Source organism: Symphalangus syndactylus, chromosome 13 (genome assembly GCF_028878055.3).
Source record: "Symphalangus syndactylus isolate Jambi chromosome 13, NHGRI_mSymSyn1-v2.1_pri, whole genome shotgun sequence".
In the NCBI taxonomy this organism is placed as follows: Eukaryota; Metazoa; Chordata; class Mammalia; order Primates; family Hylobatidae; genus Symphalangus; species Symphalangus syndactylus.
This window is the reverse complement of record NC_072435.2, coordinates 46,933,839-46,957,273: the sequence shown is the minus strand read 5'-3', so window position 1 is coordinate 46,957,273 and position 23,435 is coordinate 46,933,839. Positions and strand designations below refer to the sequence as shown.

General features: G+C 40.3%; 1 protein-coding gene and 1 pseudogene across 1 annotated transcript in view; one reads left to right on the top strand and one right to left on the bottom strand.

The window, feature by feature from the left end:
• LOC129459394 (zinc finger protein 431-like) overlaps positions 1-23,435 on the bottom strand; it is a 402,258-nt gene that overhangs the window by 37,295 nt on the left and 341,528 nt on the right. Inside the window, 1 exon segment of the mRNA XM_055236110.2 lies at positions 8,000-8,255. Within this exon segment, the coding sequence (XP_055092085.1) occupies positions 8,000-8,002 (3 nt within the window). The 5' untranslated portion in view covers positions 8,003-8,255.
• Positions 5,071-23,435, top strand: part of LOC134732303 (zinc finger protein OZF-like) — a 319,666-nt pseudogene continuing 301,301 nt past the window's right edge.

The following is a 23,435-nucleotide window of genomic DNA, read 5'->3' as shown; positions in this document are numbered from 1 at the left end:
GAAAGGGAACCCAGAAGCCTGGCATGCTGGCAAAAGGGTACAAATTTCTTACCAGACTTCTGGCCTCTATGTAAACTGATGGAATGAATGGTAAAAAAAATTACTGTTTATCTCCTATGTAAAGTTCTAATTTATTTGGAGATGCATTTGTGAGGTTAGTCTTAAGCTGTAACAAATCTGTTGTACTCTGTGCTATAAATTCGTCTTTCTGTATGGTTCTGTCATTAAGAGGGGTATCTTAGGATAGAATGCAGGCCTAGGAACCTTTAAGTCTGCTGTTCAGGATGGCCCAGCAAAGTGCTCAGTCATGTCCTTGGATGCTTGACCTTGTGACCACATGACAGTACTTTCTCTTGGTCTCCACCATCACAATGGTGGCCCAGGTTCAGGGTTCCATTCTCAGCTTAGGGAATGAGTACTTTCTTATTGGATATTTGGGTGAGCTTTACCATTTGTTGATTCTCTTCCCCTCCAGGAACCATCTTGAATTTTCCTTTTTCAGAACACCTGTGAAGTTACTTTTGGTAAAATTCAAAAGCCAGAGATATTGGCTGTTTGACCTGACTAAAGTCTGGTAGTAAGAAATTTAAAAGGACTTTTTAAAAGAGCACTATGGTTAAAAGTCAGCTTAATTAAAAGCAGATATTCAAGCTCTAACAGCCTGGGACTCCTTGGGAAAAACAGAAGAGACACTATAGACCCTGTTTTGGGAAACACCTCTTTTTCCTCATGAAACCCCAGGAATTGGAAGTGAATAGATCCTTCTCAAAATCTAAGTTTCTCTTCTGTTTTGCATTGCATTATGTGATGTTTTTTACTTTTGGGGGTATCAGGAATTACTTCATATTATAAAAGAACTTTGGCATGTAATAACTGGGAGAGAAATATACTTTTGGAATGGCTAAGGGCAGTTATGGGGGAAAAACTCAGCTCTTCACATTTGGATCAGAGAAACATACTCTGGACCACTTAGGAAGTATGGAGGTGTCCCCATGTCCCACTGAGAAATAAGACTTCCCTTGGGATGAACTGATTCTCTCCTTTTTAGATCCAAGATCTGATGTAAAAATGGGAGCCTTAATTTAGGGGGATCCATTTTGTTGTCCAGCTCTGTTTACTTATTAAGCCATAGAAACTACATGCTTTCCTGGTGGTGGGCTAGTAATCCAATTAAGAAACTGACAAAGAAAAACCTTACAACTACTGAATCTTCTGTGTGCGTGTGTGATATAAAAGAACTCTGATTAATTGGTTTAAAAATAATAAGAGCTTAAATCAAATATTTTATAAGAAAAGTAAAAAGTGCAATGCCTTTTAGTCCATGTGACAAGTAATCTTTTGGAAATAAAAACAGTTTTAAAGATCATTGGGAAAATAAAAATGTCTTCAAAATATAAACCATTTGATCTAAATTATATAGGTCAGATATTAGATTTGCCAAATACTTTAAGGTCATAAATTGGTTCTTTGACTTTAAAATATTTTTCAATATTGTACCTATCTTGAAGCCAGTAGATTCTAAATAAGGCCTTGGGACATATGTAATTAGCCATGCTCCCTAAATATACAAAGGTTATAAAGAAAAGAGATTTTATATAAGAAAAGATGTTATATAGTAAATTATTATCCTAAATAAAATTATTTATATATATATATGTTATATAGTAAATTATTATCCTAAAATAAAATCACTGGTTATTTAAAAAGATGGATGTTTAGGACAAATCAGAGAGTCCAAACATATTATAGATGGTCTGTATAAGTCATGAAATAATTCACTAAAGGAAATCTATGCAAGAAATGTTGTACAATTTAAAGGTTACTAGGCCTCTTAAAGACTTCTCAAAATGCCACTATGACTCTTCACTGTACAACTTGCCTGCTTTACAGCTAGGTAAGGCCTGGGACACATCAAGTTAGCCACACCCCCTAACTATTAATACACTGGAGTCAGACCTTATATACACTTGTGTCTGTGTCCTGGCCTCCACGCCTAGTACATAATTAAAATCCCTTACTTACCAAGAGTTTCATCAAAAGTAAAAGTTGCTAAGAGTTAACATCGTAACATGTAACTTTGACTACTAAAAAACAGTTTTATATGCAAGGTATGCAGAGAAAGTGAAATGTGTTTTTGATAAAAGATTATAAGAAGACATGGAAATGTGGACTTTTTTGCCTGGATTAAAAGGTTAAAGGATTGTTTTAAATTAGAATAAAACTGAAGGTTTAAACAAATTGTGAAAGACTTGCTAAAATTTAATTGCAAAAGAGATTCTGTGTGTGAACATATAGACTAAAGTTAAATGGGTATTATTCAGTTTTTCTATAAATTGAACATTGAGATAAAAACAACAGGTTTCTCTTAAAGCACTGATCTACTCTTTAACAACAAGGACTTTGTAAAGAGTTATAAAAGGTTTATAAGAATATTACCTTATGGTCAAATACTAAAATTGGATAGGTTTGTCTATAAAGATTACGAATTCGGTTTGACATCAATAATACACAAATATAATAGTAAAACTTGGCTCATTTAGTATTAAAAATCACATAGAAAACATTGTCAAATGTGAAATCATGTTTGACTTTTTTTGGACTGTTTGTGTAAATATGTTATTGGTATGTGTTCCAAAATTATGGGAAACTCCTGTAATTCTAATGACTAAGTGTATATCATTAATAATCACAATTGTTTCATAAAATTATTGTATGCCACAGAGCTAACCAAATTTCCTTGTCAATCATGTTTTTTTTTTTTTTTTTTTACTGAGACTGCCCTAAGACTTTCCCATCCACAAGATCTTGTGCTGATCCTCTTCAAAAGATGATTTATAGTTAACTTAAGACTTTGACAGATGTTCTCAAATGCAAGTTTGTTGTAACTTTAGAAACTGTGACATTAGAATAGAGAAAAAACTTTCAGTATTCACGGAGAACTGAAATGTTCATGACTATCAAACAGAATAGGAATTAACTGAATGGACTCAACTAATATAAGACTGAAGTTATATTTTTTGACTTTGCATAAAATGTCACTGATCCTTTGTTTTGTTTTTCAGGGTCAAGAAGACTCTTACTAGTTAGGCAAAAATATCATCACCCCTATTCAGCATGAAGTAGTTACAGAAAATGAATCTTCATCCCTCTACAACTCTTAGGATTAAGTGTGCCCATGTTAAAAAGGAGGAGGAGATGTCAGAGGCATATGGAACCAGAGCAAATCTATTTTGAATAGGGGCTGGGTAAAATAGGGCTGAGACTGACTGGGCTGCATTCCTGGATGGTTAGGCATTCTAAGTAACAGGATAGGATAGAAGGTCAGCACAACATACAAGTCGTAAACACCTTGTGGATAAAACAGGTTGCAGTAAAGAAGTCAAATAAAACCCACCAAAACCAAGATGTGACGAGAGTGACCCCTGGTCACCCTCACTGCTACACTCCTACCAGTGTCATAACAGTTTACAAATGCCCTGGAAACATCAGAAGTTACTGTATATGGTCCAAAATTGGGAGGCACAAATAATCCACCCCTTGGTTAGCATATAATCAAGAAATAAGCATAAAAATGTGCAACCAGCAGCCCTTGGCGCTGCCCTGCCTATGGAGTAAGCCATTATTTTATTCCTTTACTTTCTTAATAAACTTCCTCTTACTTTACTGTGTGGACTCACCCTGAATTTTTTTCTTGAGCGAAATCAAGAACCCACCTGTGGGGCTTGAATTGGGACCTTGTTCTAGTGAGAACTCTGCACATTTTCTTCTTTTTCCCATTAAAAGATTCAGCTGAATTTGTCTTCAGTGGTCTAAACAAAATTTTTCACAGGCCCCAGAACTTTCAACTATTCTCAGTCTGAGTCAACATAAAACCTCATTTTATGTCTCTTCTAAGAACACGCTGACTTCATGGTAAAACATTCACTGATTTAAAATCTGATTTTTCACCCTTCATTTGCCATTCCCCTCCCACCTTCTTTCTAATCTTGTTTGCTGCTCCCTAGGAAAGAAAGCCCTTGTTTGCCTAAACTATGCAATCCTTAAAATTTTTATAGTTGGTACTTTTTCCTGTTGCAATACTCCTTTGGAATTTTTTTTTGTTTTTTTTTACAGAAACCTAACTTTGTTTGATATTCCAAATCCTAGAAACTGCCTCAAAACAATTAACAACTTTATCATCAGTAAGACCTTCTCATTCCCCTTTCATCTTAACCTTAACTGCATTTGCCTGTGGGTTCCCAGCTTTCCAGGGCTCTGTCAGCAGAAAGGCTTCTTCCACGGCTGGGGTGAGCAGGCTGGACATCTGCAGGGGAGCATCCCCAGAAATAAACTAGCTGGTCCTTTAATAACCTCCTTTTGCAGAGCTAAGTCATTAGCCTTAGCTCTGAGACACTGGACTCAAGCTTTAATTTCCATGTTAGAGTTACTCACTTGGTTTTTGAAACTATGTGTTTGAAAAATCCAGCAAAATTACTCAAACACAGTGTTCATGTAAGGGAAGGAAATTTTAAGGTACTTACATTTTATACCTCAATAAGAAAAGCAAAAGTATCTACTCCTTTACGATAATATGTCTATTATTGTATTGCTTTCATTAAAAATCATGTAGTAAACAATTAGTCATACGGGAACACTTCTAGGTGGTACCAAGTTTCATCTCATAAAATGTAGCATGAAACTCAGAAATCAAGATAACAGGATTTGAACAGAGATATTCACTGTCACAAATTTACCCTGCAGATGGAGGAACTGATGTTTTCATGAATCTATGTTTACTCACCAATTATCTACCACATTTTCTCATGGACATGTATTCATTTTCTACAGCCAAAATAGAATAGAGATTTTCCCTATTCTTTTCCTCAGTAGCTAGCATTCTAAAAGCTAAGCCTTGAAATTCTGTTTGAATTCACCTAGCCATAAAAAAAAAACACACCTGAGAAAACTTTTAAACTCACTCTGGGAAAGAAAAAGGTAAATGAGAATTTTTAACAAATGGAATATATAATTAAGCATTAATTTCTTTTTCTAAAACCCATCTCTTTTATGCCCTTTGTAAATATTTTCCTGCTGGCCGGGCGTGGTGGCTCACACCTGTTATCCCAGCACTTTGGGAGGCCAAGGCGGGCAGATCATCTGAGGTCAAGAGTTTGAGACCAGCCTGGCCAGCTGAGGCAGGAAAATCACTTGAACCCAGCAGGTGGAGGTTGCAGTGAGCTGAGATCGTACCGCTGCACTCCAGCCTGGGCAACAAGAGTGAAACTGTCTCAAAAAAAAAAAACAAAAAACTTTGCTACCTTTTAAGCCCTACTAATATAATGCAATTTACAGCTAAAAAACTGAGGTCAAAATAAGTGAACAAATATCTTCAAGGTGACAAATCCAGAAGTGGCAGTGATGGTTAAATAACAGATGTGTGTGACTCATGTTGCAAGTCAGCCCATTCAGTCACTTGAGAGATTCTTCCACCCACTCCCGCTCACTTATGTGCTCAAGAAGCACCCATTCAGGAGACACTGCAGTATTTCTCGGTGGCTGCTCCAGAGGCATTTTACTTTGCAAGTTCTTGCACCATCTCAGTTAACCTTGCTGATGGCTATGGGTGACAGAATTAGGCATCTACAGGACCATAGGACATGGGGATCTTTTTCTTCTCCAAAAGGGAAAACTTAAGTGCTAATGGAACTGCTAGAAAAAATCCTGACTGCTGGAGTCAGGTTTTTTGTTTTTTGTTTTGTTTTGTTTTTTTTCTTTTTTGGTCTTTTGGGACACTATTTTTTCTGTCACATTTTTTTTTCTTTTTAACACTATTTTATATTTATTTCATTATATTTCTGCCCCCTTAGACAATCCAGGAGGCAGATGTTATTTCTGTGTTTTCCCCTCAGTACCAGCATCTGATTACCTTTTCAAAATAAGGGTACACTAGAAGCTTCCTCTCTGCCCCAGGGATCCACTTGCTCCCTTGAGAGGATACACTCCAGACCTCAGGTCATCCTATGGAAGAAAATAAACCAGAAGCTGATATTCACTAGGCACTTTAGCTGACATAACCACGATGGATATCTTGGCTTATCCCCAGACAGTACTGAAACTCACGACCAGAAAAAAACTAAAGGGTGGCTGAGGACACATCACCTCATAAAGTTTTCAAAGGAATACCTTGACCCCAAAACATTCTGACAAGATCTTTGTACCTAGAGAAGATACAAGGAGAAAAGGCACAGAGAATTTTAACAATACAGTGTCAGGGGATTATTCTTTGCTTTCTTCTCATGGGAAATAGTTACAAACAGATAACAAACCTTTTAAAAAGCGTCATTTAATGCTTTGTCAAAAAAATAATTAAAGTACGGTATAAAAAAGTATACTAAAAGACAAATAGGTGATAACGTGAATTAGGGAGGAAAAACTGGCATTTGGGAATGCCAGGAGGAACTGGAAATTTAATATCTTACTGCAAGCCAGAGTGAGGCTGGAGATATGGGGGATGGGAGGTTAGATTTAAGACACTGCTTGGGACACACTTGAAAAATGCACCAGAAAATCAGTTCCCTATGGAGTGTGAAAATAATTAAGCGGCGGGAAGTTAGACTGAGGTGTCTCTAGTCCCTGGATTCCTACTTTTAAAAAAATCTGGCCAGGCGCGGTGGCTCACGCGTGTAATCCCAGCACTTTGGCAGGCCGTGGAGGGCAGATCACCTGAGGTCGGGAGTTCGAGACCAGCCTGACCAACATGCAGAAACCCGTCTCTACTAAAACCACAAAATTAGTCGGCCGTGGTGGCGCATGCCTGTAATCCCAGCTACTTGGGAGGCTGAGGCAGGGGATCGCTTGAACCCGGGAGGCAGAGGTTACAGTGAGCCCAGATCGCCCCATTGCACTCCAGCCTGGGCAACAAAAGCGAAACTCCGTCTCAAAAAAAAAAAAAAAATCTAACTGAAGTTCATTTTTAGTAAATTACTACATTGAGAGAAACAAAATTCAGCCTTAACCAACTATAAACTGCCAATTAACATCTAATTACATAACCAGGAAATTTTCACCTTTATTTTACAAATTAAGAAACTATGTAGGCCGGGCGCGGTGGCTCACGCTTGTAATCCCAGCACTTTGGGAGGCCGAGGCGGGCGGATCACGAGGTCAGGAGATCGAGACCACGGTGAAACCCCGTCTCTACTAAAAATACAAAAAAATTAGCCGGGCGTGGTGGCGGGCGCCTGTAGTCCCAGCTACTCGGAGAGGCTGAGGCAGGAGAATGGCGTGAACCCAGGAGGCGGAGCTTGCAGTGAGCCGAGATTGTGCCACTGCACTCCAGCCTGGGTGACAGAGCGAGACTCTGTCTCAAAAAAAAAAAAAACAAAAAAAAAAAAAAAAAAAAAAAAAAAAAAAAAAAAAAAAAAAAAAAAAAAAAAAAAGAAACTATGTAACTCTACCTAACCAATTACTGAATTTGGTTTTCTTCATCATGCTGTTTATAAAAGTCTTTACTTCAAGCCCCGCCCATGAACTACAACTTACAAACCACAGCTGGGTGCTCCACAATTTTTGAATCACTCTTTGATTAAATGCTTTAGTGTTTTAACGGTGACTCCCATACATTTTCAACAGAAGAAAAGAGGAACTGGGAACCCCACGGACCAAAGCTCTTCCCATTCATAAACGCGCAACCCGAGTCAGGATTCTCCCCCGGGGACCCTCCAGTGGTCCCTGCACAATCCGGGAGAGACGCGCCGCTGCGGGTCCAGAGCTGCCCTGAGAGGGCTCCAGGTCAGGGCCCAGTCCCTGCGCAGGGAAGAGACAGGACGCCTGGGGTCCCGCAGTCAGCGCAGCCGCCATCTTATGGCTGAAGGGGACTGAGGCCGAGCTGGGCAAGGAGAACTCGGGGCGCAGATTGTAGAGTTGACTGCGGGGACGCCTAAGCCCCGCCACAGCCACTTCCCACCGGTTACAACCCGCCCCTTCCCCTCTCTCCGGATGTCCGATCCGGCACTCTCACCATTTCTAGGCTTCCAGGGGGTCCTGGCGTCTTAGCTGTGGATCTCCCAATACCTGCAGGTCACAGGGCCACAGAGGCTGGGCCTCTGCGAGCAGAGGACACAAAGCAGTGAAGGCGAGACCTGCAGCTCCAGCTGCAGCGAGAGACAAAGGCCCCGCCACATCCCTGAAGCCATCCCATCCGCTCCAGCTGCAGGCCTGATTGGAATGTTCCCAACCCAGCGTCGCTGATTGGATAACGTTTAAAACCCCACCTTCTCGTGCCCTGAGTGACAGAAGATGTGATCAGATGCTGGGCTGAGTGAAGAAAGGGTGACAGCCTAGGCTGCAGCCTTCTCAGGCAGGGCTTCCTCCCAGAGCTGAGCCAGGCCCACTCCGGAGGGAATTTGCCTTTAAACTTGTGTGTTAAGTCGTATGCATTTATAAATAATATATGTCTATTCACAAAGGAAAAAATATAATTTTATAATAACAATTATTTTAAAATTTCAGATTTTATGATCTTCCTGGCTTCTTTCTGGTCTTTGAGCAGGCAGGCTGAGATTTTAGAAAGGAGGTAATCCTCTGAAATAAAATGTGAGTCATATGTGAATTTTAAATTTTCTAGTAGCCAAACTTGAAAAAGAAACAAGAACAGGTTGAATTGATTGTAACAATTTAATTAACCCAATATATCAAAAATTTTTTATTTTAATGTGTGAGAAATATGTAATTATTAATAAAATATATAAATATTTGGAACTAAATCTTTGAAACTAACTCTGTATTTTACCTTTCCAGCATCGCACTTCAGACCAGGCGGCACACATGGCTGATAACTGCCACATTGAAGTGCAGCTCTGATGTCAGCGGTGTGAAGGGCCCAGGCAAACCTTTTCTGCCAGAGGTGAAGGAAGAGCCTCTCTCTACCAATATCTCTCTTCAGTTCCAGGGGTGGAACAGATAGTGGCCAAAGAAAGAGGAGAGGGCAGCAGGAATAAAATAATCACAGGTAAAGCACTGCTGGATGAGATCACAGGCACGCGCCACCATGCTCGGCTAATTTTTTGTATTTTTAGTAGACACGGGGTTTCACCATGTTGGCCAGGCTGGTCCTGAACTCCTGACCTCAAGTGATCTGCCCGCTTCGGCCTCCCAAAGTGTTGGGATTACAGGCGTGAGCCACCGCTCCCAGCCTCAAAATGTTTTCTTTCTTTTTTTTTTTTTTAAGTTATTTTAAAAAATGATGGGAACATGTCAAAGGGAGCCAGCCTGAAAGAACTCCCAGTGGTCCATCCTGGAACAATGTAAGCATCCAAAGGAATAATTAGAGCACTGACCTATAAAATAAATCAAGTCAAATAAATAAATACCCACGCATTTACACTGATACACAAAAAACTTTAAATAAATAAAAAAGAAAAAAGGATAGGGAAATTTTTTTTACAGAATTCCAAATACTAATCAACATAGATAAAATGCTGAAGAAACCATCACAAAACCAACACAGTTATTACTGTATCCAAGGTTAACTGAGGAGTGTAAAAATTGTAAATAACACTTAAAAAATAAGCATTGTATTTGCATAGCACCAAAGTATCTGACTAAATTGTACCCTTCATTTTTAAAGCAACCTATCACTATTAAAAGCAACAATTATGACTCTCTGTTATTGGATTTATAATATATAGATGTAAAATTGTAAAAGCACCACAAAAGATCAAAGAATAAAATAGAATTGCCCAGGCACGGTGGCTCACACCTGCAATCCCAGCACTTTGGGAGGCCGAGGTGGGCGGATCAAGAGGTTAGGAGTCCGAGACCGTCCTGGCTAACGAGGTGAAACCCTGTCTCTACCAAAAATACAAAAACTTAGCTGGGTGTGATGCTGCACGCCTGTATTCCCAGCTACTCATGGGGCTGAGGCAGGAGAATCGTTTGAACCCAGGAGGCGGAGGTTGCAGTGAGCCGAGATCGCGCCACTGCACTCCAGCCTGGCGACAGAGGGAGACTCTGTCTCAAAAAAAAAAAAAAAAAAAAAAAAAAAAGAGCTGCCTAGCCAACATAATAAGACCCCATCTCTACAAAAAAAAAAAAAAAAAAATTTAACTAGCTACTGTAGTGGTGTGTACCTGAAGTCCCAGTTACTAAGGAGGCTGAGAGCTAAGAATTTTGAGGTTTGATTGAGCTATACTCTGGCCAAGATGACAGAGCTGCCTACAAATACATACACACATGTGCAAAATGTAACACTTTTTTTAAAAGTTTGCAAGTTCTTTTATGATCCCGTGTCTGTGCATTACTGTAATAATATGGATTAGAAGCAGAGTAACTGTATCCAATATGGAGTTTGAGAGAAAACAGAAATATATCATCTGTACTTCAGGCGTCCTGATAAGGATCAGCGGAGGGTTCTGCCCTCTGACTTTATCTCTACTAAATGCATGAGAGGCAGAGTTTTTTTTTTTTTTTTTTTTTTTTGAGACGGAGTCTCGCTCTGTCACCCATGCTGGAGTGCAGTGGCGCAATCTCAGCTCACTGCAAGCTCCGCCTGCCGGTTCACGCCATTCTCCTGCCTCAGCCTCCGGAGTAGCTGGGACTACAGGCGCCCGCCACAATGCCCGGCTAATTTTTTGTCTTTTTAGTAGAGACGGGGTTTCACCATGTTGGCCAGGCTGGTCTCTAACTGCTGACCTCGTTATCCGCCCGCCTTGGCATCCCAAAGTGTTGGGATTACAGGCGTGAGCCACCGCGCCCGGCGAGGCAGAGTTTTTAACATAAAATGTATTTATTTATTTATTTATTTATTTATTTATTTGAGACGGAGTCTCGCTCTGTCACCCAGGCTGGAGTGCAGTGGCTCAATCTCAGCTCACTGCAACCTCCGTCTCCCAGGTTCAAGCGATTCTCCTGCTTCAGCCTCCAAAGTAGCTGGAACTATGGGCTCGCGCCACCACCCCCAGCTAATTTTTTTTATTTTTAGTAGAGACGGGGTTTCACAATGTTGGCCAGGATGGTCTCGATCTCTTGACCTCGTGATCTGCCTGCCTCGGCCTCCCAAAGTGCTAGTATTACAGGCGTGAGCCACCGAGCCCGGCCAACATAAATGATTTTAACACAAGCAATATTCTGTAATATTAACGGACATAGCGGTTTTCTACTGATTATGATTTTTGAAATTTTTATGCCCAGGTAGACCAGATAGATCATCTCTGTCAACATCATTTTGTTAATAGCGTTTTCAACCTATTCTGATTCCATCCTCTCTTTTATTTTAAAAAGACATAGATGCTAGAAAACACCATTTCTACTGAAGGCAGAAAAAGCAAACATAAACTTCAATATTTACAAGTCACATTTATGAACATATTTTCTAATTAGGGAGTTACAACGTCAACTTTCAAAGAAAATGGTATGGCTCACGCCTGTAATCCCAACACTTCGGGAGGCTTAGCCGAGGTCAGGAGTTCAAGACCAGCCTGACCAACATGGAGAAACCCCGTGTCTACTAAAAATACAAAATTAGCCGCACGTGGTGGCACATGCCTGTAATCCCAGCTACGCAAGAGGCCGAGGCAAGAGAATAGCTTGAGCCTGGGAGGTGGAGGTTGTGGTGAGCCGAGATCGCGCCACTGCACTCCAACCTGGGCAACAAGAGCAAAAACTTAATCTCAAAAAAAAAAAAAAAATGGTAAGGGCCAAACATAAAGAACATTTTTATTTTAAAAAATTATCCGCCAGGTGCGGTGGCTTACGCCTGTAATCCCAGCACTTTGGGAGGCCGAGGCGGATAGATCACGAGGTCAGGAGATCGAGACCATCCTTGCTAACACAGTGAAACCCCCGCCTCTACTAAAAATACAAAAAATTAGCCGGGCGCCGTGGCAGGCGCCTGTAGTCCCAGCTACTCGGGAGGCTGAGGCAGGAGAATGGTGTGAACCCAGGAGGCGGAGCTTGCAGTGAGCTGAGATGGAGCCACTTCACTCTAGCCTGGGAGACAGCGAAACTCTGTCTCAAAAAAAAAAAAAAAAATTAAAAAAATTATCCAGTCTCTATATTTTGCAAATTATTTTTTCTCTCATCACTAAGCAATTTCACCTAAACTAACATACAACCAATTTTATAAGTTTAGCTTTTTTAATAAAATAAAATAATAAAACTGAATTAATTTAAGACAACATGAAAAATTATAATACATATTACAAGCCCCCATTCAGGTAAAGTATTAACCATGAAGATTTGATAAATGGCAAATGTGACATTTTCAGATAGTTTTGTGATAACCAGAAAAAAATTTATCTATTAGCAATTTTCATAACGAAATAAGAAAAAATGACACTTGAAATATTATAAAGTATTTAAATTGTCTCATGTATTAAGATATCATAAATTCAATAAATTATAAAATATTTAAATATACCAGAGGTTCTCCAAACTGAAAAATAAGAAGCAAAATAATTTATCATTAAAAATTGGCTCTTTTTTTGTTTTAAAAATAAAGTTTAAGGCTGATGATATGCAGAACACAACTGGACCCCTACCTATATTAATACAATTAACAATTTGAAATGAGATTTGGGTGGGGATACAGAGTCAAACGATATCATTCTGCCCCTGGCCCCTCCCAAACCTCATGCCCTTCTCACATTTCAAAACACAATCATCCCTTCACATCAGTCCCCCAAATTCTTAACCAATTTCAGCATTAACTCAAAAGTCCAGTTTAAAGTCTTATCTGAGACAAGGCAAGTCTCTTCCACCTATGAGTCTGTAAAATCAAAAACAAGTTAGTTACTTTCAAGATACAAAGGATGTGCAGGAATTGGGTAAATGTTCCTCTTCCATAAGGGAGACATTTGCCAAAGCAAAAGGGCTCCGGGTCTATCAAACTCCAAAACACAGCAGGGCAGTCATTAAATCTTAAAGTTCTAAAAGAATCTCCTTTGACTTGGTGTCTCACATCTAGGCCATTTTGATGCAAGGGGTGAGCTCCCAAGGTCTTAGGCAGCTCCACCCCTGTGGCTCTGCAGAGTACAGCCCCTGCAGCTGCTTTCACAAGCTGGCATTGAGTGCCTATGGCTTTTCCATCCAACTCATATAAACTTACTTAACCTTAATCACTTTCTAAAATTGCTGTTCTCTGCCGGGCACAGTGGCTCACACCTGTAATCCCAGCACTTTGGGAGGCCGAGGTGGGCAGATCACGAGGTCAGGAGATCAAGACCATCCTGGCCAACATGGTGAAACCCCATGATGATGCTGAGGTTTCATCATCTTGGCCAGGCTGGTCTTGAACTCCTGACCTCAAGTAATCTGTCCACCTCAGCCTCCCAAAGTACTGAGATAACAGGCGTGAGCCACCGTGCCCAGATTCAAGAAATTTATGTTATCTACAAGAGACTCTCTTTAGTTCTAAACTCACAAATAGTTTTAAAATGAAAGGATAGATGAAAAGATTTCATACAAATAGTAACCAAAAGAGAGCTGGGGTGGCTACACTTAGAAAAGAAAGGTGTTAAGATAAAAGTGTTGTAATTAACTGACAAATGACAACATTTTATATTGAAAAAATTGTAAATCTATCAAGATAATATGATAGTTGTAAATATATTTGTACCTAGCAAAGATCCCAACATATAAAGCATAAAATGACAGTTAATGGTGAAGTAGAAAGTTCTCAATAAGAATTGTTGGCTTTGGCTGGGCACAATGGCTCACGCCTGTAATCCCAGAACTTTGGGAGACCAAGGCAGGTGGATTACATGAGGCCAGGTGTTCCAGACCAGCCTCAACAACATGGTGAAACCTCATCTCTACTAAAAGTACAAAAATTAGCCAGGTGTGGTGGCACACATCTGTAATCCCAGATACTTGGGAGCCTGAGGCACGGTAATCACTTGAATCTGGGAGATGGATGTTGAGGTGAGCCAAGATCACACACCACTGCACTTTAGCCTGAGTGACAGAGAGAGACTTTGCCTCAAAAAAAAAAAAAAATTGTCGGCTTTAATATACTAACTAGACCTAGCAGACACATTCAGAAACTCCTGTTCAACTATCTTGAAATGGGCAAAAAATTAATTTTATTTTCAAATTGTGAGTTTGCTTACAGCAAGTAATTTAGCCACCTTACTATTTTATGGCATTATTATTTTAAAAAATAATTTATTATTAAGAGCTTCAGCTTTCTTGCCATCATCATGTTTCACCTTACACTTTAAGTTTCCACCCCAGCTTCACAGTTTCCATGAGGATGAGTTGGCAGCACAGAAACTTAAAACAACTAGCTGCACCCAGACCCCCAACAGGAAGTTACCTCTGTGGGGCCCCCACAAATTCTGATGAAGATGTTAACTGCCTTGTTGTTTATGTACTTGTAGTTTTTTGGTTTGTTTTCTTTCTTTTTTTTTTTTTTTTTTTTGAGATGGAGTCTCTCTCTGTCGCCCAGGCTGGAGTGCAGTGGCCCCATCTCAGCTCACTGCAATGTCGGCCTCCCAGGGTTCAAGCGATTCTCTGGCTTCAGCCTCCCAAGTAACTGGGATTACAGACGTGAGCCACCATGCCCGGCTACATTATCTCATTTTTATGTAGAATACTAAAAAATTCAAACTAATAAAAGGAAAGTGTAGAATGATGATGGCCTGGGGCTGGTGGTGGAGGAGATGTTGGTCAAAAGTAATGAGTCTTCCCTACATCTATTACCTTAACAAGTAAGTTATTCTCTCCTCAGTTTTGATTCACCAGGGAACTGAATCATCCTGAAGAATCAAAACTAAAGAAATAATTTCTTTATTAACGCAATATAGTTTGTATACTAATATTTATTCCCCAAAGAGTAGAGTGACAGATTAACCCTATAGTCTAATGTACAGTTAATAAAAAATAAAGATGTAGAGTCATTTATTTTAACTGCATACTTGGGAAGAAAACCTTGGGCTATAGGCCAAGAGCTTTTACAGATGTTAGCTCATAAAATTTGGGGAGAACTGGAATAGAAACATTCACCCCATGCCCAAAGGGGATATAATTCCGTGTCTTTCACTCCTAATTCCAGCTATTAACCAAGAGCTAGAAAAATGTGACATGTTATTATAGCCCAAAGCATTTTATTATTTTTATTTTAGATTTGAGGGTATGCATGCAGATTTGTCACATAGCTATACTGCATGATGCCGACATTTGGGCACTTAATCCCATTGCCCAAGTTATGTATGTATGTACATTACACCTAATACATAGTTTTTCTTTTCTTTTTTTTTAATTGAGATGGAGTTTCGCTCTTGTTGCCCAGGCTGGAGTGCAATGGCACAATCTCGGCTCACTGCAACCTCCGCCTCCCGGATTCAAGCGATTCTCCTGCCTCAGCTTCTCGAGTAGCTGGGATGACAGGCATGTGCCACCACGCCTGGCTAATTTTGTAGATACGTAGTTTTTCAGGGCTTGTTTTCCTTTCCTTCTTTCTTCTTTTTGGAATTCCCAGTGTTTATTGTTCCCATCTTTGTTTCCATGTGCATCCAGTGTTTACCTCTCACATGTAAGTGAGAACATGTAGTATTTGTTTTCCTGATCTGTGTTAATTTGCTTACAATAATTGCCATTTGTTGCATTCATGTTGCTGCAAAGGACATTACTTCATTTTTTTTAATGTGGCTGCATAGTGTTACAAGGTGTATAAGGACCTCATTTTCTTTATTCAATCTAAGTTTCATGAGTACCTGGTTTACTTTTGTGTCTTTGCTATTGTGAATAGTGATGCAATAAACATCTGATTGCAGGTGTCTTTTTTTTTTTTTTTTTTTGAGACGGAGTCTCGCTCTGTCACACAGGCTGGAGTGCAATGGTGTGGTGTTGGCTCACTGCAACCTCCGCCTCCCAGGTTCAAGCAGTTCTCCTGCCTCAGCCTCCTGAGTAGCTGGGGTTACAGGTGCCTGCCACCACACCTGGCTAATGTTTTGTATTTTTAGTAGAGATGGGGTTTCACCATGTTGGCCAGGTGGGTCTCTAACTGCTGACCTCGTGATCCACCTGCCTCGGCCTCCCAAAGTGCTGGGATTACAGGTGTGAGCCAGCACGCCTGGCTGACTGCAGGTGTCTTTTTAGAAAAATAATTTATTCTTCTTTGGGTAGATACCCAGTAATGAGGTGTATGGGTCAAATGGCAGCTCTGTTTTTAGTTTTTTAAGAAATCTCCAAACTGCTTTTTAAAGAGGCTAAATTAATTTGCATTTTTACCAACAGTGTATAAAGATTCCCTTTTCTTCACAACTTCAACATTTTCCATTTTTAAATTTTTTATTACTATGTTTTTGAGATAGAGTCTCACTCTGTCACCCAGGCTGGAGTGCAGTGGTGCGATCTCAGCTCACTGCAACCTCCGCCTCCCAGGTTCAAGCGATTCTCTTGCCTCAGCCTCCCAAGTAGCTGGGACTACAAATGCCCACCATCACGCTGGCTAATTTTTGTGTCTTTATTAGAGACAGGCTTTCGCCATGTTGTCCATGCTGGTCTCCAACTCCTGACCTCAGGTGATACAGCCGCCTCGGCCTCCCAAAGTGCTGAGATTACAGGCATGAGACACGGCTCCCAGCCAATTTTTGACATTTTAATAACAGCCATTCTAACTGCTGTGAAATGGTATCACATTGTCACTTTGATTTACATCTCTCTGATGATTAGGGACGTTGAGCAATTTTTGCATGTTTATTGGCAGCTCTCATGTCTTCCTTTGGGAAATGCATATTCATATCATTTGCCGCCCTTTTTCTTATTAAATTTCTTTTTTTCTTTTTTCTTTTTTTTTGAAACGGAGTTTCACTCTTGTCGCCTAGGCTGGAGTGCTGTGGCGCGATCTTGGCTCACTGCAACCTCCATCTCCTGGGGTTCAAATGATTCTCCTGCCTCAGCCTCCCTAGTAGCTGGGATTACAGGTATGTGCCACCATGCCCGGCTAATTTTTGTATTTTTTTTTTGTAGTAGAGATGGGGTTTCACCATGTTGGCCAGGTTGGTCTCAAACTACTGACCTGAGGTGATCCACCCGCCTCAGCCTCCCAAAGTGCTAGAATTACAGGTGTGAGCCACCGCTCCTGGCTATTTCTTATAGATTCTATATATTAATCTTTCATTGTATGCAGTTTGCAAATATTTTATTCCATATTGTAGCTTGTCTGTTCACTTTCTTGATAGTTTCTATTGCTTTGCAGAAGCTCTTTAGTTTAATTAGATGCCAATTTTTGATTTTTATGTTTGTTGCACTCACTTTTATTAGTTTTTTTTTTTTTTTTCAGAGGCCAGTGTCTAGAAGAGTACTTTCTAGGTGTTCTTGAATTTTTGTAGCTTGAAGACTCACAGCTAAGTCTTTAATATGTCTTTAGTTACATTTTTTATATGGGAAGATGTAGGCATCCAGTTTTTTCTGCGTATTACTAACCAGTCTTCCCAGTACAATTAATTAAACAGGGAGTTATTTCCCCTTTATTTCTGTTGACTTTGTCAAAAATAAGTTGCCTGTAAAAGTGTAGCTTTATTTCAGGGCTCTTTCTTCTGTTCTATTGGTCTATATGTATATTTTTGTACCTGAACCATGTTACACTGGTTACTGTAACTCGTAGTAGTTTAAAGTCAGGTAATGGGAGGCCTTCAGGTTTATTCATTTTGTATAAAGTTGCCTTGGCTATTAGGGTTCTTTTATTATTCCATATAGATTTTAGAATAGCTTTTTTGTTTTGTTTGTTTGTTTTTGTTTTTCTGAGACGGAGTCTCACTGTATCACCCAGGCTGGAGTACAGTGGCACAATCTTGGTTCACTGCAACTTCCACCTCCCAGGTTCAAGCGATTCTCCTGCCTCAGCCTCCCGAGTAGCTGGGACTACAGGCGCATGCCACCACGCCAGGCTAATTTTTTGTATTTTTAGTAGAGATGGGGTTTCACTGTGTTAGCCAGGATGGTCTCAATATCCTGACCTTATCCGCCTGCCTCGGCCTGCCAAAGTGCTGGAGTAAAGGCGTGAGCCACCGCACCTGGCTTTTTTTTTGAGACAGTCTGGTTCTGTCGCCAGGCTGGAGTGCAGTGGCACAATCTCGGCTCACTGCAACCTTCGCCTCCTGGGTTCAAGCGATTCTCCTGCCTCAGCCTCCTGAGTAGCTGGAACTACAGGCGCACGCCACCACGCAAGGGTAATTTTTGTATTTTCAGTAGATACATGGTTTCACCATGTTGGCCAGGATGGTCTCGATCTCTTGAACCTTGGGATCCGTGCACCTTGGCCTCCCAAAATGCTGGGATTACAGGTGTGAGCCACTGCGCCTGGCCTTCTTTTTTTAATTCTATAAAAAATGTCATTGATAGTTTGATAGAAATACCACTTAATCTGTAGGCTGCTTTAGGCAGCATAGACATTTTAATTACATTCATTCTTCAAATCCATGAGCATAGAATGCTTTTTTATTTATTTGCATTGTCTCTTATTTCTTCCAGTAGGGTTTTCTACTTCTTCTTGTAGAGATATTTTAAGTCTTTGATTTAGTGTATATGTAGGTATATTATTTTTTGTCTGTGGTTATTCAAAATAAAACTGTTCTTGGCCGGGCATGGTGGCTCATGCCTGTAATCTCAGCGCTCTGGGAGGCCGAGGCAGGCGGATCACCTGAGGTCAGGAGTTCAAGACCAGCCTGGCCATGGTGAAACCCCATCTCTACTAAAAATACAAAAAATTAGCCAGGCATGGTGGTGCGCGCCTGTAATCCCAGCTACTTGGGAGACTGAGGCAGGAGAATCGCTTGAACCCGGCAAGTGGAGGTTGCAGTGAGCCGAGATCGCACCATTGCACTTCAGCCTGGACAACAAGAGCGAAACTCCATCTCAAAAATAAATAAAATAAAACTGTTCTTGATTTTGAATGTTATTGTTATACAAAAATGCTACTTGTGTATATTAATTTTGTATCCTGATACTTTGCTAAAGTCATTCATTAAGCTTTGGAGTCTTTTGGAGTCTTTTTTTTTTTTTTTTTTTTTGTTTTTCAGACGGAATTTCGATCTTGTTACCCAGGCTGGAGTGGCTGGAGTGCAATGATGTGATTCCAGCTCACTGCAACCTCTGCCTCCCGGGTTCGAATGATTCTCCTGCCTCAGCCTCCCAAGTAGCTGGGATTACAGGTATGCGCCACAACACCCAGCTACTTTTGTATTCTTAGTAGAGATGGGGTTTAGCCATGTTGGCCAGGGTGGTTTTGAACCCCTGACCACAAGTGATCTACCCGCCTCGGCCTTCCAAAGTGTGGTATTACAGGCATGAGCCACTACGCCTGGCCCAAAATCTTGTGTTTTCTAGGTAGAGAATTATATAATCAGTGAAGATTATTTGACTTCCTCTCTTTCTATTTAGATGAGTTTTTTTAGGGGGGTGCAGTGGGGGCGATGGAGTTTCGTTCATGTTGCCCAGGCTGGAGTGCAATGGCATGATCTCGGTTCATCGCAACCTCCACCTCCTGGGTTCAAGTGATTCTCCTGCCTTAGCATCCTGAGTAGCTGGGATTATAGGCACACGCCACCACTCCCAGCTAATTTTGTATTTTTAGCAGAGATGGGGTTTCTCCATGTTGGTCAGGCTGGTCTCGAACTTCTGACCTCAGGTGATCTGCCCGCCTTGGCCTCCCAAAGGGCTGGGATTACAGGCATGAGCCACCACACCAGGCTTTAGATGCCTTTTATTTCCTTTTTTTTTTTTTTTTGAGACAGAGTCTCGCTGTTGCCCAGGCTGGAGTGCAATGGCGCGATCTCGGCTCACTACAAGCTCTGCCCCCCCGGGTTCACGCAATTCTCCTGCCTCAGCCTCCTGAGTAGCTGGGACTACAGGGGCCCGCCATCTTGCCTGGCTAATTTTTTTGTATTTTTAGTACAGACGGAGTTTCACCATGTTAGCCAGGATGGTCTCGATCTCCTGACCTCGTGATCCACTCACCTCGGCCTCCCAAAGTGCTGGGATTACAGGCGTGAGCCACTGCGCCCGGCCTAGATGCCTTTTATTTCTTTATTTTGTTGAATTGCTCTGACTAGGACTTCCAGAACTATGTTGAATAGAAGGGATAAAGTGGATATTCTTGTCTTATTTTTATTCTAATGGAGAATGCGTCCAGCTTTTGCTTAAGTATAATGTTAGCTGAGGATTTGTCATAGATGGCTTATTATTTTGAGGTATGTTTCATCAATGCCTACTTTGTGGAGAATATTTTCATGAATGTTGAACTTTCTTGAATGCTTTTTTCTGCATCTATTGTGTTAATCGTATCATTTTTTGGTTTTATTATCTTTACATGTTGAATCACACTTGGTAGGTTTTTTATTACTAATTCAATTTCATTATATATTTTATACATTTTTGCTTTGTTCAAGACTTCTGTTTCTTCCTGGCTCAATCTTGGAAGTTACCAAGATGTACACACCAAGTGTTACCAGGATTTTATCTATTTTCTCCTAATTTTCTAGTTTGCAGGCATAGAGATGTTCATAGTAGTCTCTGAGGATTTTTTGCGTCTATGTAGGATTTATTGTGATTTCACAACTCTAACATTTAAATAGATGCAAAGTACAAAAAGAAAGAAATAGATGCAGAAGAAAAGTTGGGCAAAAGTTGACACTTCCTTATGATGAATCTGAAAAAAATAGGTATGGAACAAATGCACCTCAGCCAATAAATGCCACATATAACCAAAAAATGCACAGCTAATAACATGCTAAACAGGGATATGTTGCAAGCTTTTACTCTAAGAGCTAGAACAAGACAAGGAAGCCCACTCTAGTCAGTCTTACTAAACATTGTACTAAATGTCCAAGACAAAGAAATTAGAGAATAAAATCAAAAGCATCCAGATTGGAAAAAAGGAATTTAAATTATCCCTGTATAATAATCTTTAATTTCTATACAATATCTGAAGTATAGAAAAGCCTAAGACTTTACAGAAAACTATTAGAACTAGTAAACAAAGTTATTAAACTTTCAGAATAAATAAGCTACATCCGAAAGTAGCATTTCTATACAATAACAACTATCTCAAAATGAAATTAAAAAACAATTCCATCTAAAATAACTTTAGTAACTATGCTTTGAAATAAATATAATCAAAAAGTTGAAACATCTTGCATTATACTCTAAAGAACATTAAAGAAATTAAGTAATATACAAATAATATTCATTCATGAATTGGCATTATTAGTAATTAAATATCTGTATTACACAAAATGATCTACAGATGTAATGCAACCTCTATCAAAATACCAGTGACATACTTCCTAGAAATTTTAAAAAGTAGGCTGGGCATGGCGGCTCACGCCTGTAATCCCAGCACTTTGGGAGGCTGAGGTGGGCAGATCTTGAGGTAAGGAGTTTGAGACCAGTCTAACCAACATCGTGAAACCCCATCTGTACTAAAAATACAAAACTTAGCTGGGCCTGATGGTGTGCACTTGTTGGGCCTGTAATCCCAGCTACTCAGAAGGCTGAGGCAGGAGAATCGCTTGAACCCAGGAGGTGGAGGTTGCAGTGAGCCGAGATCACACCACTGCACTCCAGCTTGGGTGACAAGAGTGAGACTTCGTCTCAAAAAAAAAAAATTTAAAAATGTATATCTAAAATTCGTATGGTACCACAAAAGATCCAAATAGCCAAAGCAATTAAAAAAAAAAAAAGTGAAGATATCCCTCTACTTGACTTTGAAATATACCACAAAGCTATAGTAACTAAAACAGTATGGTACTGAATAAAAACAGACACATAGGCCAATCGAGCAGAAAAAGAGAGACCAGAAATACATCTGTGTATTTACAGCTAGCTAATTTTAAATAAAGGTGATGATTTTTTTTTTTTTTTTTTTTTTTTTTTTTTTGAGACAGAATCTGGCTCTGTCCCCCAGGCTGGAGTGCAGTGGCACCAACTCAGCTCACTGCAAGCTCCGCCTCCCGGGTTCACGCCATTCTCCTGCCTCAGCCTCCCGAGTAGCTGGGACTACAGGCGCCCGCCACCACACCCTGCTAATTTTTTTGTATTTTTAGTAGAGACAGGGTTTCACTATGTTGGCCAGGATGGTCTCGAACTCCTGACCTCGTGATCCGCCCACCTCGGCCTCCCAAAGTGCTAGGATTACAGGCTTGAGCCACCGCGCCCGGCCAAGGTGACGATTTCTTAAGGAAAGAACAGTATCTTCAATAAATGGTGTTGAGAAAACTATATCCACAGGCAGCACAGTAAAATGAGACCCTTATCTCACACCATATAAAAAAATCAACTGAGGCCGGGCGCGATGGCTCACGCTTGTAATCCCAGCACTTTGAGAGGCCAAGACGGGCGGATCACGAGGTCAGGAGATGGAGACCACGGTGAAACCCCGTCTCTACTAAAAATACAAAAAAATTAGCCGGGCGTAGTGGCGGGCGCCTGTAGTCCCAGCTACTCAGAGAGGCTGAGGCAGGAGAATGGCGTGAACCCGGGAGGTGGAGCTTGCAGTGAGCCGAGATTGCGCCACTGCACTCCAGCCTGGGCGACAGAGTGAGACTCCATCTCAAAAAAAAAAAAAAAAAAAAAATCAACTGAAAATAAATTAGATACTTAAATGTAAGGCCTGAAACTACTACTAAAAAATAGAGTGAAATCCCCATCACATTGTTCTGGGCAGTGAGTTTATTTAACCTCAAAATCCCAGGGAATAGAAGAAAAAATAGATTAGTCTAGTCAGATTACTTCAAATTATGAAGCTGCTGCACAGAATGTGGTACAATCAACAGGATGAGACAACTAATTAATGAGAGAAAGTATCTGCAAATCATACATGTGACAAGGAGTTAATATTAAAAATATGTAAGAAACTCAAATGACTACAACAAAAAACAAATAACTTAAAATAAGCAAAAGGCTTAAATAAGTCTTTTTCAAGAAAAGACATACATATGGCCAACAGAAATATTTTAAAATGCTCATTGTCAATTATGATCAGGGAAAGGCAAGCCAAAAAACACTATATCAACTCATTCCTGTAATATGACTCTTATTAAAAAGAAAAAGAATAAAGTGCTGGTAAAGATGTGAAGGAAAGGGAATACTTGCATACTGTTGGTTTGAATGTAAATGAAGACAGCTATTATGAAAAATGTAATAGACGTTTCTCAAAAAGCTTAAAATCAAACTACCACGTAACACAGCAATTGCACCATTGGATATGTGTCCGAAACAGATAATGCCTAATGAAGAACATTTGCACTTCTATGTTGTTTGCAGCACTCTTCATAAAAGACAAAATATAGAATCAACAGTTCAAGGCTGGGCGTGGTGGCTTACGCCTGTAATCCCAGCATTTTGAGAGGCCGAGGCAGGTGGATTACCTGAGGTCGGAAGTCTCCTCCTGTTGCCCAGGCTGGAGTGCAGCGGCTCCATCTCGGCTCACTGCAACCTCCACTTCCCAGGTTCAA